This window comes from Copidosoma floridanum, unplaced genomic scaffold (genome assembly GCF_036245765.1).
Source record: "Copidosoma floridanum isolate Cflo_tuat_1 unplaced genomic scaffold, Cflo_Japanese_pri ptg000026l, whole genome shotgun sequence".
In the NCBI taxonomy this organism is placed as follows: domain Eukaryota; kingdom Metazoa; phylum Arthropoda; class Insecta; order Hymenoptera; family Encyrtidae; genus Copidosoma; species Copidosoma floridanum.
In genome coordinates, this window is record NW_028321903.1 from 1 (window position 1) to 19,225 (window position 19,225).

Sequence of the window (19,225 nt, forward strand, 5' to 3'; positions counted from 1 at the left end):
CAACTGACTACCGCCCGCCTTGCTCTAGCAACTTACTCCCATTTATTTGAGCAAGCGCGACCCCTAATTTCTGATCAACCGGCAATTTTATCAATTTAATGACTGGTCACTTGAACTCTGAAGCCGCCGTCTTCACTTTTACCACTTTTACCAACCTATCCAAGCCAGGGAAACACTAAATCACTCGACCCAATGGCCATCGACCAGCAGGAGATTGCTCATCATGCAAAATCACTACGTCACCTACTTGCAAATTCTCCTTTTTCTTAAGCCATTTACTTTACGGTTGAAATTGATTCAGGACTTTCTTGCGCCAGCAAACCCAAGAAGTATTGTGCATTTAAGTAAGCAGGTTTCAACGCCGATACAAGGTCAATCGTTCACCTGGATCACAGCAGGACTCAAAAATGGACAGAGGTGCGGATCCAATTAAAAAATGACCCGGGGTCAATGTCACACTATCGTCACCCTGCAAGTTTAAAGGGCACAAAGGCCGAGAGTTCTGACAGACCTCAATCTGTGCTGCCAAAATCGAAAATTTCTCGAAAGTAAGCGAATTCTCACCCACTACCCTATGCAAATGGTACTTAAAGGATCGAACGGCTGCCTCCCACAGACCGCCAAAATGAGGCGCTCTGGGTGGAATGAATTCTCATACAATCCCTTGTTCCTTTAGTCGAGCCACAACATTACTCATTTCCTTGAACAATCCGTTAAAACGGCTCTCAATTTCTCGTGAAGCACCTCGAAACGTGGTACCATTATCAGAGAAAATCCTAATAAAAACACCTCTACGAGCCATAAACCGATAAAACGCTGCAAGAAATGCCTCAGAAGAAAGATCCGACACTACCTTGATGTGTACAACTCTCACAGTCATGCATACAAAGATCGCCACGTATCCCTTGACCGTTTTGGCCCCGCGACCCGAAGAAAAGAGTATGGGAAAAGGTCCAGCAAAATCAACTCCTGTAAAGGCAAACGCTTGAGCTTCATTTAATCGACAAGAAGGCAAAATAACCATTTTTTGTTCAACTACCTTACCAGTATGACGCGTGTAAATCACACACTTCCTGTTAACACTCCTGATCAGCTTGTTACCATGGAAAATCCAACAAAAACGACCTAGATAACTTCGCATGAGTGCAACCCCACCGTGCATGGTAATCAAATGAGAATATTTAACTAATCATTGAACCAACGGCTCATCAGCCAGCAATATAACAGGATGCTTTTCTTCAAAAGTCAATACAGAGTTTTAAAGCCTTCCACCAACCCTCAGGACTCCGTCTTCATCAAGAAAGGGCGCCAAGCGCAACAAACGCGAGATCATTGGTAACGAGCGCTTTCTCTGCAAATGGTCAATCTCACGAGCAAAATGATGGCTCTGTATAAGTCTATAAAAGAAGACACGTGCCGCCCGCCAAGCCCAGGTTCGCGAAGCAACGGTACTCACATTTGCACTCGATACACGCAGCCCAAGTCGCCACCGAAACATAACCACTAGCACTCTCAAAATCTTTGAATACTTTGATATTTGCCTCAACTTAGTAAGTGTTTCAGATTCTACTTCAGCCAAACTCTCTTCTACTTCGTTAGCCACAAGAGATGCCACGGCCTGGGAACCCTCTATAGATGCCACCGACAGAGATGGAGGAATATCATCGCCCAGCCACGCAGGGCCATGCCACCATAATTCACTGAGAGCTAAGCGCGATGGTGTAACTCCTCGAGTAGCAATATCCGCAGGATTGTCGGCAGACCTCACGTCACTCCATGTGACACGAGGAAAACGAGTTAATACCTCACTAACACGATTGGCAACAAAACAGGCCAACGCGACGGATGACTCTTCAACCAGTCCAACACAACCTGGAAGTCATTAAAAAAAAAAAATACTTTTCGGCTTCATTTTAAGCTGCCCAATGATAAAATCTGTCGAACGAGCAAGGAGAACAGCCCCACAAAGCTCCAACCGCGGAAGCAACTGAGTTTTAGCTAAAGCCACCTTGGACTTAGCCATCAACAAAGTAGATTTTCCATCAGAAGTTACACAATAAACTGCGGCAGCGTATGCCCTTTTAGAGGCATCGCAAAACCCATGGAGACTCTAGTGTTCAGTCGATATGACTCCCACTGCACGAACAAACCTAATATCACTTAACTGATTCAATGAATCACGAAATGCCAACCAACGCCTCTCTAAGTCAACTGGAAGAGCTACATTCCGATCTCATTTTTCAATCCACATATCTTGCATTAATATTTTTGGCACGACAATTATAGGAGCTAAGAAATCAAGAGGATCGAATAAACGTCCAGTCTTCGATAAAACAAACCTTTTTGTGATCTTAACAAAAAGAGTAGGAAGATTAATCTTAAAACAAAATTCATCTTTATTTGGACTCCACTTCAATCATAAAGCTACAACAATCTCATCGATATCTACAGAAACCTCCCCCTCTGACAAGCCCTCGATTCCTTCCAATAGTTTAACTGTATTCGACGCCCATTTACCGAGCTGCATACCAGCAACAGCCAACAACGAAATTAACTAATCACGCTGGAGAGTTGCCTCCCCAAAGTATCAGCACCCGCAAGTATATCATCCACACACACCTGTGATGAAGAATAGCAGCCGCCTCAGGATGTGTTGATTTACCCTCCTCAGCCAACTGCAACAAGGTACGAATCGCTAAAAATGGTGCAGGAGCAGTACCATAAGTCACCGTTGACAATTGATACTCTTGTATGGATTTGAACCTGTTGGAATGCCAAAGGATATTCTGCCATTTCCGATCCTCAGGATGTACGAGAATTTGATGAAACATTTTTACTATGTCTGCGGTAAAAACAAACCTAAAAAAACCCCAACAAGTAATCAACGCCGCTATCTCCACCTGCAATTTTGGTCCAGAATGTAGAAGATCATTAAGCGATAAACCGTAAAAACACTTTTGCGACGCATTGAACTATGAATCGACCCAACTGATGGCGTTTGGTAGTCCACTGAATGAAGTCGTTACAATATTTATCATCCCTTGGCAAAACTTTAGTATTGGGCACCTCTTCGATCTCCCAAAATTTAACGATTACCTTATCTAAACTCTCATCAACACGAATGTGATGAGCATGCACAGTCGAATGACTCTCCGAATGAATATCAACAGGTCCAGTGAGGATCCAACCAAACACCGTCAGTTGAGCTACCGGTGCCCTGATCGGACCACGTCGTATGCCCTCCCTCAATATATCGGCATAAATGTCAGCACCAAGAATAGCATCAACGCGACCGGATGAGCTATATTGCTCATAAGCAAGCTGGATTACACTCAAATACCGATTGTCCAGAATTTTCGTCACTCTACAAGGAATAACTCAAGATAACTCACCAAGAACCAAAAATCGATGCGAACTCACGAATTCTCTATCCACACTGGAGCCAATCAGAGCAGTGACCTCGTGCGACGCTCTAGCGTAAACCGTTGATCCAACGCCTGAAATCGATACCGAAACCCTATTCTGAGGTAATAACAAGCAAGAGGATACGTTCTCTGACAGAAAAGACCGTTCAGCACCCGGATCTATAAGCGCACGAATAACACGCGATCCACCTTCCGGATTTTTCAAAGTAATATTTGCTGTAGCAAATAAAACTCAACCACCAATTGAAGCCGCAAAAGCGAGTGTCAATCAACCAGCAGTGAACCCTCACTACCATTCGAAGAATCGGAATGAACTGTCTGAGCCTGATATGCTCCTGTCTGCGAAGCAGCCGGCCCTGGGCCCCCAGCAGGCTGCAAATGCAACAATGAATTATGACGCTTCCAACAATGACTACAACAGCGCTTCGAGGAACAATCAGCGAGACGGTATCCCCTCCCCAGGCAATTTAAACATAAATTTTTTTTTACAAAATTTGAACCACGCACAAGCATCCAACGATCAAAACTTTTCACACAAATATACATAATGCTTGCCCTGACAAAATACGCAAACCTCCCTAGCATTCTCATTAACCACGTTGGCCACGACAGCACGAGACTGATTCCTCATCGCACCACCCGATTTACCGCTTGATTTGGCCCGAGAAAATATTTCACTTCTTGATTCAGAGCGGGACTGGTCCACAGATTGGGCTCGACGCTCCAAAAAGGCAATTAATTCCTTGTACTAATCGAATGCGTCCTTGCCCTCCTGTGAAAAATTCCACGACTCTCGCGTGCCCGAGTCAAGTTTACGCACGATGAAGTGAACAACAAAATGATTACACTGCTCTATAGGCCAATTAAGATCGACAAGTGCCTGTATAATTTCTTCTGCGCGATCAATAATAGCCGAAAGATCATCCACTCAGCGTGCTCGAACCGTGGGCAACTGAATGAGGTTTTCCAAATGAGTTGCAAGGCGTGAACGACGATTATCATAGCGCCGCAGCAAACGCTCCCAAGCCACAGAGTAATTCGTCTCAACTGCGAGCCCTTTTAATCTACTAGCAGCAGCACCCTGCACCGAATTCAATAGATGCTGCAACCGAGTAACTCCCGACATTTTTATTTGCGACTGCATTATGGCTTCGAAATGTTGTTTAAAACTCTCCCAGGTTTCCTGTCAACTAGAGTACATGGGAAGCGAAAGCGAAGGCAAGATTGAAACGGACGTCGTTACTAGAATAGGCTCAAAATTAAGGCCCAAATGACCCGGAGGCATTGGATTTGCATTATAAAGTGCACAAATTTTTGCTGCCAACAACGAACGAGCATCAAGATATGCAGTTTCTGTCCGTGCACAACCGTTCTGACGAAAATAATCATGATCTATTAATTGATCCTCTTACTCCATAAGTGCATAATGCTCAGTTACAAACGTTGACCAATATTGCTCGAACTAGGGCGCACGCGACTCATGTTCCTCTATAGTCTGTTAAGTCAGACCGGCTTTTTCAAAAGTATTTTATGCCAAATTAATAATTAACTGTGCGCGTCGCACCTGCTTCGAAACAGCAGTCTGTGCCATTGTGCCAATCTCAATTTACTCGCAACAAGGAACGAAAAGTCGCTACACTTTCTTTACAACAAAATAACAATAACACAAGAAACCTTTACAGTAAAATGAACAATAACAAAGTATACAAGTTCAAATCTTTTCATTGAGCATCCAAAACAAATTTTAAGATCAAAGTTAAAATTCCTACGAGTATGCTTACAAGGTTCCAAAAGCAAGTTTTGTATTAAAACCATAACAACAACACAAAAGTTCGGCTGAGCCAAGCGTCTACTTATCGGTATACAGCAAGCAGGTATCTCAAGCATCGACAGTGACCTCTCCGTGCTCAATGTGAAGCACGTACATCAGGTATAATCGCCGAAGGTAAGCAATCGCGACCTCGAAGTTATTGATGCTTGCCGTCCTCTATCGTCATGCAGCAATGCGACTTCGCTTCGAGTATCCAATCAAAGCAGCACCAGGATAACGGTGCTCAACAAGTCGAAATCACATCCCAGAAAGACGGAAAAAAGCAAAGATCCCAATGAATCCAAGTTGAAAATAACTGCGCTGCATTGCAAGTGCATATTTTAGTTACAACCCACAGTAAATGCACCAACACAACGATACGAAGAAAAAACGTTTCCTCTCACTATCAACCACGCTCTGCTACCAAAAATGTTGACGATTTAAGTCAATCAAATTATTAACTATCATACGTGGAGCAACTGCCACAAATTTTGCCATGGTTGATAGTAAAAAAAGAGAAAACTTAATAAACTGCAAGAACAAATTTCTTAACTTATGAAACGAAATTGACTTTATTTGTTTTTGTTTTACCTTTCAAAAGGTCTCAAATAATATCGTTGCCTGGCCGCTCACAAAACACACTCCTATTATCTCTTCTTATAGTAAATTTACAAAATACCTGCGATGTGTTACTAATCTCGCTCGCAGATGTTGAGGTGAGACGCAGGCCTCGATTTGACGAAGAAAAAACGATGTATTTGTCGGTGCCTCCAAAAGGCTGCTTGTTGCTGATGAAGTCCACGGCAATTGATAAGTTGTAGTCTTGTTGCTCTCTCGAATCTCCAAGTTTGAAGAAGAGTCGACTTCAGGGATTTCCAGTCGCTTGCTCCAGCCAAACAGAACGAAAAACTGAACTTGAATACGCCTCGCACCATCGACTACCTCAAGAAATTTTCCCCCATGCATAAGGAAAAGCAAGCTATCCTTGTCTAGTTAATACCTAACAACACACAGACTCACATGAAGAGAGCATACTTACTACTCAAATTACGAATTTACTCTCTACTCTTACAGCTCTCTCCTTCTCTTTCTCATACATCCGAACAGTGCAGTTAATCTTCCTTTATTACAAAATTATCCAAAGATGACATCATTTTGGTCTGGGGCATCAATTTACTTACATATTTTTTGCTCTTTTAATTTATTATTTCATATGAAGATTTCAATAACTATAGTAGAACAATACTTGAATCAATATTACTATTATTGCAAGTACTTATAATATTTCATTACAATTTAGTAAACACAACGATAGTAACTTTGGTTTACTGCACAAGTACACTTGTTTTAGATACAAATAACATGCAAAATACATAGTGCGATGATTGACATCATAGATAAATGATAAAGGCAGGAAAGAAGAAAAATCTTACATGATAAACTATAAAAGATAAAGCAACGAGCCCATTTAAAGGTATCAAGATGCTAAAAAATTTGTTTATCAATTAGAGTACTTGTAATTCAAAATAAAACTAAAAATTTTGAAACACATTACTAAAAAATCTCTGTTCCTTTAGACAGGTACATCTATAATATTGTGAATGTCAGTGCTGCCATGACAATCCTTGATAAAAAAAAAAGTTACTCCCAAGTTGGCTGCTTCTTCAACCTGAATCTAAGTTGGACGCTTTTTCAAGCCAAATGTTAGTTGATTCGATCGATGATTCGATGATTTAGTTGATGCAGTAAATTAATAAACGTCAGAGTTTCAAATATTTTGATTAATTCGTAGTAAAGTCACATTTTTACAAGTCGATTTTAAAATGGCTAATTAATTCACATTCAAACTCAAATTTCAATTGAATCATTAATTGAATGAAGATACAATTAACAAGTTAAATTAACTGGTAATAGAAAAACAGTTGAACTACACACTACTTTACATTTTGTCTAAAAATACATATTACTTAATTTAATTTCTCATAGTTTTGACAATATAAAATATTTTATATTGTCAAAACTATGAGAAATTAAATTAAGTAATATGTATTTTTAGACAAAATGTAAAGTAGTGTGTAGTTCAACTGTTTTTCTATTACCAGTTAATTTAACTTGTTAATTGTATCTTCATTCAATTAATGATTCAATTGAAATTTGAGTTTGAATGTGAATTAATTAGCCATTTTAAAATCGACTTGTAAAAATGTGACTTTACTACGAATTAATCAAAATATTTGAAACTCTGACGTTTATTAATTTACTGCATCAACTAAATCATCGAATCATCGATCGAATCAACTAACATTTGGCTTGAAAAAGCGTCCAACTTAGATTCAGGTTGAAGAAGCAGCCAACTTGGGAGTAACTTTTTTTTTTATCAAGGATTGTCATGGCAGCACTGACATTCACAATATTATAGATGTACCTGTCTAAAGGAACAGAGATTTTTTAGTAATGTGTTTCAAAATTTTTAGTTTTATTTTGAATTACAAGTACTCTAATTGATAAACAAATTTTTTAGCATCTTGATACCTTTAAATGGGCTCGTTGCTTTATCTTTTATAGTTTATCATGTAAGATTTTTCTTCTTTCCTGCCTTTATCATTTATCTATGATGTCAATCATCGCACTATGTATTTTGCATGTTATTTGTATCTAAAACAAGTGTACTTGTGCAGTAAACCAAAGTTACTATCGTTGTGTTTACTAAATTGTAATGAAATATTATAAGTACTTGCAATAATAGTAATATTGATTCAAGTATTGTTCTACTATAGTTATTGAAATCTTCATATGAAATAATAAATTAAAAGAGCAAAAAATATGTAAGTAAATTGATGCCCCAGACCAAAATGATGTCATCTTTGGATAATTTTGTAATAAAGGAAGATTAACTGCACTGTTCGGATGTATGAGAAAGAGAAGGAGAGAGCTGTAAGAGTAGAGAGTAAATTCGTAATTTGAGTAGTAAGTATGCTCTCTTCATGTGAGTCTGTGTGTTGTTAGGTATTAACTAGACAAGGATAGCTTGCTTTTCCTTATGCATGGGGGAAAATTTCTTGAGGTAGTCGATGGTGCGAGGCGTATTCAAGTTCAGTTTTTCGTTCTGTTTGGCTGGAGCAAGCGACTGGAAATCCCTGAAGTCGACTCTTCTTCAAACTTGGAGATTCGAGAGAGCAACAAGACTACAACTTATCAATTGCCGTGGACTTCATCAGCAACAAGCAGCCTTTTGGAGGCACCGACAAATACATCGTTTTTTCTTCGTCAAATCGAGGCCTGCGTCTCACCTCAACATCTGCGAGCGAGATTAGTAACACATCGCAGGTATTTTGTAAATTTACTATAAGAAGAGATAATAGGAGTGTGTTTTGTGAGCGGCCAGGCAACGATATTATTTGAGACCTTTTGAAAGGTAAAACAAAAACAAATAAAGTCAATTTCGTTTCATAAGTTAAGAAATTTGTTCTTGCAGTTTATTAAGTTTTCTCTTTTTTTACTATCAACCATGGCAAAATTTGTGGCAGTTGCTCCACGTATGATAGTTAATAATTTGATTGACTTAAATCGTCAACATTTTTGGTAGCAGAGCGTGGTTGATAGTGAGAGGAAACGTTTTTTCTTCGTATCGTTGTGTTGGTGCATTTACTGTGGGTTGTAACTAAAATATGCACTTGCAATGCAGCGCAGTTATTTTCAACTTGGATTCATTGGGATCTTTGCTTTTTTCCGTCTTTCTGGGATGTGATTTCGACTTGTTGAGCACCGTTATCCTGGTGCTGCTTTGATTGGATACTCGAAGCGAAGTCGCATTGCTGCATGACGATAGAGGACGGCAAGCATCAATAACTTCGAGGTCGCGATTGCTTACCTTCGGCGATTATACCTGATGTACGTGCTTCACATTGAGCACGGAGAGGTCACTGTCGATGCTTGAGATACCTGCTTGCTGTATACCGATAAGTAGACGCTTGGCTCAGCCGAACTTTTGTGTTGTTGTTATGGTTTTAATACAAAACTTGCTTTTGGAACCTTGTAAGCATACTCGTAGGAATTTTAACTTTGATCTTAAAATTTGTTTTGGATGCTCAATGAAAAGATTTGAACTTGTATACTTTGTTATTGTTCATTTTACTGTAAAGGTTTCTTGTGTTATTGTTATTTTGTTGTAAAGAAAGTGTAGCGACTTTTCGTTCCTTGTTGCGAGTAAATTGAGATTGGCACAATGGCACAGACTGCTGTTTCGAAGCAGGTGCGACGCGCACAGTTAATTATTAATTTGGCATAAAATACTTTTGAAAAAGCCGGTCTGACTTAACAGACTATAGAGGAACATGAGTCGCGTGCGCCCTAGTTCGAGCAATATTGGTCAACGTTTGTAACTGAGCATTATGCACTTATGGAGTAAGAGGATCAATTAATAGATCATGATTATTTTCGTCAGAACGGTTGTGCACGGACAGAAACTGCATATCTTGATGCTCGTTCGTTGTTGGCAGCAAAAATTTGTGCACTTTATAATGCAAATCCAATGCCTCCGGGTCATTTGGGCCTTAATTTTGAGCCTATTCTAGTAACGACGTCCGTTTCAATCTTGCCTTCGCTTTCGCTTCCCATGTACTCTAGTTGACAGGAAACCTGGGAGAGTTTTAAACAACATTTCGAAGCCATAATGCAGTCGCAAATAAAAATGTCGGGAGTTACTCGGTTGCAGCATCTATTGAATTCGGTGCAGGGTGCTGCTGCTAGTAGATTAAAAGGGCTCGCAGTTGAGACGAATTACTCTGTGGCTTGGGAGCGTTTGCTGCGGCGCTATGATAATCGTCGTTCACGCCTTGCAACTCATTTGGAAAACCTCATTCAGTTGCCCACGGTTCGAGCACGCTGAGTGGATGATCTTTCGGCTATTATTGATCGCGCAGAAGAAATTATACAGGCACTTGTCGATCTTAATTGGCCTATAGAGCAGTGTAATCATTTTGTTGTTCACTTCATCGTGCGTAAACTTGACTCGGGCACGCGAGAGTCGTGGAATTTTTCACAGGAGGGCAAGGACGCATTCGATTAGTACAAGGAATTAATTGCCTTTTTGGAGCGTCGAGCCCAATCTGTGGACCAGTCCCGCTCTGAATCAAGAAGTGAAATATTTTCTCGGGCCAAATCAAGCGGTAAATCGGGTGGTGCGATGAGGAATCAGTCTCGTGCTGTCGTGGCCAACGTGGTTAATGAGAATGCTAGGGAGGTTTGCGTATTTTGTCAGGGCAAGCATTATGTATATTTGTGTGAAAAGTTTTGATCGTTGGATGCTTGTGCGTGGTTCAAATTTTGTAAAAAAAAATTTATGTTTAAATTGCCTGGGGAGGGGATACCGTCTCGCTGATTGTTCCTCGAAGCGCTGTTGTAGTCATTGTTGGAAGCGTCATAATTCATTGTTGCATTTGCAGCCTGCTGGGGGCCCAGGGCCGGCTGCTTCGCAGACAGGAGCATATCAGGCTCAGACAGTTCATTCCGATTCTTCGAATGGTAGTGAGGGTTCACTGCTGGTTGATTGACACTCGCTTTTGCGGCTTCAATTGGTGGTTGAGTTTTATTTGCTACAGCAAATATTACTTTGAAAAATCCGGAAGGTGGATCGCGTGTTATTCGTGCGCTTATAGATCCGGGTGCTGAACGGTCTTTTCTGTCAGAGAACGTATCCTCTTGCTTGTTATTACCTCAGAATAGGGTTTCGGTATCGATTTCAGGCGTTGGATCAACGGTTTACGCTAGAGCGTCGCACGAGGTCACTGCTCTGATTGGCTCCAGTGTGGATAGAGAATTCGTGAGTTCGCATCGATTTTTGGTTCTTGGTGAGTTATCTTGAGTTATTCCTTGTAGAGTGACGAAAATTCTGGACAATCGGTATTTGAGTGTAATCCAGCTTGCTTATGAGCAATATAGCTCATCCGGTCGCGTTGATGCTATTCTTGGTGCTGACATTTATGCCGATATATTGAGGGAGGGCATACGACGTGGTCCGATCAGGGCACCGGTAGCTCAACTGACGGTGTTTGGTTGGATCCTCACTGGACCTGTTGATATTCATTCGGAGAGTCATTCGACTGTGCATGCTCATCACATTCGTGTTGATGAGAGTTTAGATAAGGTAATCGTTAAATTTTGGGAGATCGAAGAGGTGCCCAATACTAAAGTTTTGCCAAGGGATGATAAATATTGTAACGACTTCATTCAGTGGACTACCAAACGCCATCAGTTGGGTCGATTCATAGTTCAATGCGTCGCAAAAGTGTTTTTACGGTTTATCGCTTAATGATCTTCTACATTCTGGACCAAAATTGCAGGTGGAGATAGCGGCGTTGATTACTTGTTGGGGTTTTTTTAGGTTTGTTTTTACCGCAGACATAGTAAAAATGTTTCATCAAATTCTCGTACATCCTGAGGATCGGAAATGGCAGAATATCCTTTGGCATTCCAACAGGTTCAAATCCATACAAGAGTATCAATTGTCAACGGTGACTTATGGTACTGCTCCTGCACCATTTTTAGCGATTCGTACCTTGTTGCAGTTGGCTGAGGAGGGTAAATCAACACATCCTGAGGCGGCTGCTATTCTTCATCACAGGTGTGTGTGGATGATATACTTGCGGGTGCTGATACTTTGGGGAGGCAACTCTCCAGCGTGATTAGTTAATTTCGTTGTTGGCTGTTGCTGGTATGCAGCTCGGTAAATGGGCGTCGAATACAGTTAAACTATTGGAAGGAATCGAGGGCTTGTCAGAGGGGGAGGTTTCTGTAGATATCGATGAGATTGTTGTAGCTTTATGATTGAAGTGGAGTCCAAATAAAGATGAATTTTGTTTTAAGATTAATCTTCCTACTCTTTTTGTTAAGATCACAAAAAGGTTTGTTTTATCGAAGACTGGACGTTTATTCGATCCTCTTGATTTCTTAGCTCCTATAATTGTCGTGCCAAAAATATTAATGCAAGATATGTGGATTGAAAAATGAGATCGGAATGTAGCTCTTCCAGTTGACTTAGAGAGGCGTTGGTTGGCATTTCGTGATTCATTGAATCAGTTAAGTGATATTAGGTTTGTTCGTGCAGTGGGAGTCATATCGACTGAACACTAGAGTCTCCATGGGTTTTGCGATGCCTCTAAAAGGGCATACGCTGCCGCAGTTTATTGTGTAACTTCTGATGGAAAATCTACTTTGTTGATGGCTAAGTCCAAGGTGGCTTTAGCTAAAACTCAGTTGCTTCCGCGGTTGGAGCTTTGTGGGGCTGTTCTCCTTGCTCGTTCGACAGATTTTATCATTGGGCAGCTTAAAATGAAGCCGAAAAGTATTTTTTTTTTTTAATGACTTCCAGGTTGTGTTGGACTGGTTGAAGAGTCATCCGTCGCGTTGGCCTGTTTTGTTGCCAATCGTGTTAGTGAGGTATTAACTCGTTTTCCTCGTGTCACATGGAGTGACGTGAGGTCTGCCGACAATCCTGCGGATATTGCTACTCGAGGAGTTACACCATCGCGCTTAGCTCTCAGTGAATTATGGTGGCATGGCCCTGCGTGGCTGGGCGATGATATTCCTCCATCTCTGTCGGTGGCATCTATAGAGGGTTCCCAGGCCGTGGCATCTCTTGTGGCTAACGAAGTAGAAGAGAGTTTGGCTGAAGTAGAATCTGAAACACTTACTAAGTTGAGGCAAATATCAAAGTATTCAAAGATTTTGAGAGTGCTAGTGGTTATGTTTCGGTGGCGACTTGGGCTGCGTGTATCGAGTGCAAATGTGAGTACCGTTGCTTCGCGAACCTGGGCTTGGCGGGCGGCACGTGTCTTCTTTTATAGACTTATACAGAGCCATCATTTTGCTCGTGAGATTGACCATTTGCAGAGAAAGCGCTCGTTACCAATGATCTCGCGTTTGTTGCGCTTGGCGCCCTTTCTTGATGAAGACGGAGTCCTGAGGGTTGGTGGAAGGCTTTAAAACTCTGTATTGACTTTTGAAGAAAAGCATCCTGTTATATTGCTGGCTGATGAGCCGTTGGTTCAATGATTAGTTAAATATTCTCATTTGATTACCATGCACGGTGGGGTTGCACTCATGCGAAGTTATCTAGGTCGTTTTTGTTGGATTTTCCATGGTAACAAGCTGATCAGGAGTGTTAACAGGAAGTGTGTGATTTACACGCGTCATACTGGTAAGGTAGTTGAACAAAAAATGGTTATTTTGCCTTCTTGTCGATTAAATGAAGCTCAAGCGTTTGCCTTTACAGGAGTTGATTTTGCTGGACCTTTTCCCATACTCTTTTCTTCGGGTCGCGGGGCCAAAACGGTCAAGGGATACGTGGCGATCTTTGTATGCATGACTGTGAGAGTTGTACACATCAAGGTAGTGTCGGATCTTTCTTCTGAGGCATTTCTTGCAGCGTTTTATCGGTTTATGGCTCGTAGAGGTGTTTTTATTAGGATTTTCTCTGATAATGGTACCACGTTTCGAGGTGCTTCACGAGAAATTGAGAGCCGTTTTAACGGATTGTTCAAGGAAATGAGTAATGTTGTGGCTCGACTAAAGGAACAAGGGATTGTATGAGAATTCATTCCACCCAGAGCGCCTCATTTTGGCGGTCTGTGGGAGGCAGCCGTTCGATCCTTTAAGTACCATTTGCATAGGGTAGTGGGTGAGAATTCGCTTACTTTCGAGAAATTTTCGATTTTGGCAGCACAGATTGAGGTCTGTCAGAACTCTCGGCCTTTGTGCCCTTTAAACTTGCAGGGTGACGATAGTGTGACATTGACCCCGGGTCATTTTTTAATTGGATCCGCACCTCTGTCCATTTTTGAGTCCTGCTGTGATCCAGGTGAACGATTGACCTTGTATCGGCGTTGAAACCTGCTTACTTAAATGCACAATACTTCTTGGGTTTGCTGGCGCAAGAAAGTCCTGAATCAATTTCAACCGTAAAGTAAATGGCTTAAGAAAAAGGAGAATTTGCAAGTAGGTGACGTAGTGATTTTGCATGATGAGCAATCTCCTGCTGGTCGATGGCCATTGGGTCGAGTGATTTAGTGTTTCCCTGGCTTGGATAGGTTGGTAAAAGTGGTAAAAGTGAAGACGGCGGCTTCAGAGTTCAAGTGACCAGTCATTAAATTGATAAAATTGCCGGTTGATCAGAAATTAGGGGTCGCGCTTGCTCAAATAAATGGGAGTAAGTTGCTAGAGCAAGGCGGGCGGTAGTCAGTTGTGTTGGTCAACTCCCCAGGCAATGCGTAAAAAAATGTATTTGCTAGGAAATCCTGCGTCAATTTTAACTAATTTTATTATGAATTATGAAGCGAAAATTTGAATTGTATTAAAATTTGTTGTAAGATCTTTTGAAAACACACTCTTTAGTATTTATTTTTTGTACTGATAAATTTATTTATTTTTATTAATTGGTTAAGATGTGGCGTGTGAGCTTAAGAGATTGTGGGATAGATTTGTTCAAAATTTAAAAAATTTTAAAATCAAGTTGAGCGATGATAATAAAGAAATTTGCTGAATTTTGATTGTGTTTTAGAATGAGTAGAAAATCAATTTGATTGTTGCTTGGCCGCAACAAGGCGGGTAGTATGTTCAGATGCATGAGAAAGAGAGAGAGAGAGAGAGAGCTGTAAGAGTAGAGAGTAAATTCGTAATTTGAGTAGTAGGTATGCTCTCTCCATGTGAGTCTGTGTGTTGTTAGGTATTAACTAGACAAGGATAGCTCGCTTTTCCTTATGCGTGGGGAAAAATTTCTTGAGGTAGTTGATGGTGCGAGGCGTATTCAAGTTTAGTTTTTCGTTCTGTTTGGCCGGAGCAAGTGACTGGGAATCCCTGAAGTCAACTCTTCTTCAAATTTGGAGATTCGAGAGAGCGACAAGACTACAACTTATCAATTGCCGTGGACTTCATCAGCAACAAGCAGCCTTTTGGAGGCACCGACAAATACATCGTTTTTTCTTCGTCAAATCGAGGCCTGCTTCTCACCTCAACATCTGCGAGCGAGATTAGTAACACATCGCAGGTATTTTGTAAATTTACTATAAGAAGAGATAATAGGAGTGTGTTTTGCGAGTGGCCAGGCAACGATATTATTTGAGACCTTTTGAAAGGTAAAACAAAAACTAATAAAGTCAATTTTGTTTCATGAGTTAAGAAATTTTTTCTTGCTATTTATTAAGTCTTCCCCTTTTTTACCATCAACCATGGCAAAATTTGTGGCAGTTGCTCCACGTATGATAGTTAATAATTTGATTGACTTAAGGCGTCAACATGTACATCGTGTTGTAGTTTTCTCAAACGAAGAATACTGTGATTCTTTTTGGCCAGGAGGACAAAAACTATGGTTATAACATATTCCTTAAAAGATGAGTAAAACGCGATATTTTTTCATAAGAAGTTCAAATTAAGTTTTTTGACATGAAAAATATTATATCATGATATTTTTTGTAATATACAGAGACCCGATATTTTTTGTTCGAAGTATCAATTTTAAGAAAAAATTAAATGAATATTTAAATAAACGTCTAATCTTAGTTTCTAGTGTAACAATTTAAAAGATAGAGTTGAGTAGACTGCTGTTAATGTTTTATAATAATATAATGTTAGTTTATAATTTGTGATTAAAGAAATATATGTAAGCAGCACTAGAAAACAAATTATAAAGGATTATTGTAAGGAATAAGAATTAAAACGCTTCTTTTGGAATACTTTTAGAATATAATACATTCTATCGTTTTCAATACTGATATGACTTTCTTTTTTTTTTTTATATAATTTGTACTTGAAGGGTAGGGATAATCAGAAGTTTAAAAAGCACAACCAACGACAACAGTATGACACTCATTTACGCTAGTCATTGTAATATCGCAACGAGCCAATTTTTTTTTCATGTGGAACGCTACGAGTAAGGCTTTTTTTCGCTGGAGCGCAGTAATAGGGCATTTTTTCACTGGAACGCCGCAAGCAAGGCTTTTTTTCACTGGAGCACATTGAGTAAGGCTTCTTTTCACTGGAGCGCAGTGACTATTTTTTTTTTTGCCAGAAAGCAGTGACTAAGTCTTTTTTTTACTGAAGCACTGTGAGTAAGGCTTTTTTTCACTTAGGTGCTGCGAGTAAAGCTTTTTTTTGTAAGATTCTGTAAGCAATGCTTTTCTTCAGTAGATATTATGAGCGGTTCCTTTTTTCGCTGGATTCTGCCATGTATACTTTTATTCTCTTTAGGCGTTGACGTCAGGTTGGGGATCCAAATGACTTATCAGAGATCAACCTGATTACTCTTAATGACAGGAGCACAGTCGTGGTGAAATAATTTCACAGTAATGGATGATTAAAACTGCTGATCTCTCAGATCATGCATTAAATTCAAGTTACTGTTGAAATTGTGTGTATAGTGTCTATTGTGGACATACGCAGTTAAATATGTTTAAATTGTTGATTTTTTGCATTTTTCGATGTAGTAGTACAAATTGATGTTGTAAGATAAGCATTTACTCATATTGTTTGAAACACTATCGATCACAAAACATTTTTGTGAACATATATACATCTAACAGCATAATAAATATAAATCAAATCTCTTGACTGAATGTGTAAGTTTCATCACGACAACACGCCTTTCTATTAGGGTGTAATATCAGTAAACTATCGTTAATGCGACTACTAATAACATTTTTTTTGGCGTATTCCCTTATAATCTTCCATTCTGATGTAAAAAACATTTTAAGGGGGTAGCGTCACAGTAAACAGTCAGTGCGTGTTCTGAAATTCATTGTGTGTTCCAAAGCAGACAAGTGACAATAAATGTAGCAACGTGGCATGAGGCGAAGATCCTCTGTACATCTATAAGTATAAGCATATACACGTTCAGAGGTTGAATTTTACGTCAACATTGAGTTGGTAGTGAAATCTCAGTTGCAACATTTTTACGGATCTTTAAACACTCACTTTTATCTAAATATAATTGTTAGCTTATACAAATTTTTTCAAGGCGTTCCTAAATTTTTGGATTTTGTGACACTACCCCCTTAAGTAAGGACCAATGTGCATCTAAAAAGAGGTTTATTACTTGCAAGGTCGCTTGTAGATACGGCACAATAAGTAACTTTAACTCACGCATGTACATGCTTATGCCGATGAGAAATAATAAACTAATAGTTTTTCATATACAAATAAATAAATCAAATTGTAAAAACCAAAAGAAGCAAGAATTTTTCTGGGAAAGTTGCTTTGAGAAATAACAGCAAACACTAGAATATCTTAGAATTAACACATATAGTTAAGATACAAAATTAATACGTATAGTTCACATACAAACCCACACATGCTACCCTATCTCAAGTTATGACATCAATCATGATGTCATTTGTCACATCGCAAAATACGTCGCTTATAACGTCGTAAATGAACCCTTAGTTTTAAAGTTATAATACTGACGATAATACTAGTAATGCATCATATACCTATATAAAATCAGATGTTTAACCAATTTTTTCTTAAATTCGAGCATAGTTTCCAACTTAAATTTATAGCTATATTTATCGCTATATTTAACAGTCAATTATATTATATTTTTTTATATATATTATATCAGGTAATGATAGCTGTTGAAATGCTACTTGTAACAATCACTTATAGGTGTAATTACAACTAAAAGTTTTTGACTAAGCTGATTCGTTTGTTAGTTTCCAACTTTAAAATGCACCTAATTTGTAACTTATTTATTATAATTATCAATCTTTGTAATTTTTACTATCATTAAGAGAGCTTCAAAATGATCAATGACAGAGATCTAAATAAAAAAAAATTATCTTTCAGACTAGACTGCACTTTACCTACATAGTTTTGTTCGTTAAATCTAAATATTGCTTAAAAAAATCCCTATTACCCTTTAGTTTTGCCCTGGATGTCGAAAAGTCTCTAGAACCAAGAAGAATTGGCTTTTAGAGATTATGTTAAAAAAAAATCACAGTTGACAATATTTCCATACTTTTGCGCATGTTCGGTCATTTCATTTAACTGTGATTTCAGTAAGAACCTAGCTTTTTTTAGCTTTTTCCTAGATTCTCATAAGTCTCTCGAATTATGGTAATATCGGATTTTTCATCTTATCATAAAAAACCACAATTTACCATATTTCATAACGTTTGTGTACATGTGAAGCTTTTATTTAGTAAATATTCTATATTTAAGTTAACTTTTTTTAGTTTCCGCTAGAAGCTTCAAAGTCTAAGATCTACTATGATTAGATTTTTAAACATATCTTTAAAAAGACAACATTGTACTACGTTTCATTACAGTTGCCTTAATTTGGTTGTGGAATAAGGTTCTGGTTTTAAATAAATTTCAGAATTTATAATAGAATAAGCAGGTTTTGATGCTAACGTACATGTTGACATGCAAATCTCCCAATTCTTATTCAAAGTTCTTGAAATATTTAAAAACCCTTAGAATGTTAGGAAAAAAACTATATTATTTTTAACGTTCTTAAGTTTTTAAATAGTTCAGAAGCTAAGAAATTGGATAACCTGATTACAATGACAATATTGCCGTAGCATCAAGCAAAATTAGCTTTTTCAGCAAATCTTTTAAAAGAAAAAAAACAATGTATGATATTTCACTACTATTGCATACATTTGTTTATTTAATTTAATTAATCCTGGATTTATTATCAACCCAGCATCCGTCTAATTTCTTTCAGGAGCCAACAGGTCTTTAGAATCAATTAAAACCATATTTTAAAACAAATCTCTCAAAAAGTAAATTACAAAAGACTATACTCCACTACTACAGCAATAATTTTGTTGTAAAAATTAATTTAATAGATGATTTTAAATGTGTCAAGTCTTATGACAAAAGCTTCGTTAACTAATCAATCATTAACTGAACACAACATGAAGTGGGTCTTGCGTCCTGGGCTCTTCCACATTAAATCATGTTTTGTATCTTCTGTCAACAGCACCTTCATGTGATA

At 38.8% G+C, this 19,225-nt stretch overlaps 1 protein-coding gene across 1 annotated transcript; it reads right to left on the bottom strand.

The window, feature by feature from the left end:
• Nucleotides 1-658: 658 nt before the first annotated feature.
• LOC149373803 (uncharacterized) lies at nt 659-4,569 on the bottom strand (the record flags this gene model as incomplete). The annotated part of the gene is made up of 8 exons (XM_089595642.1): nt 4,369-4,569; nt 3,710-3,797; nt 3,421-3,641; nt 2,985-3,321; nt 2,618-2,842; nt 1,457-1,872; nt 1,277-1,351; nt 659-1,039 (listed from the first exon to the last, which is right to left on the bottom strand). Coding segments are annotated over exons 1-8 (1,944 nt in total), but the record flags the coding sequence as incomplete, so codon positions are not given.
• Nucleotides 4,570-19,225: the final 14,656 nt, after the last annotated feature.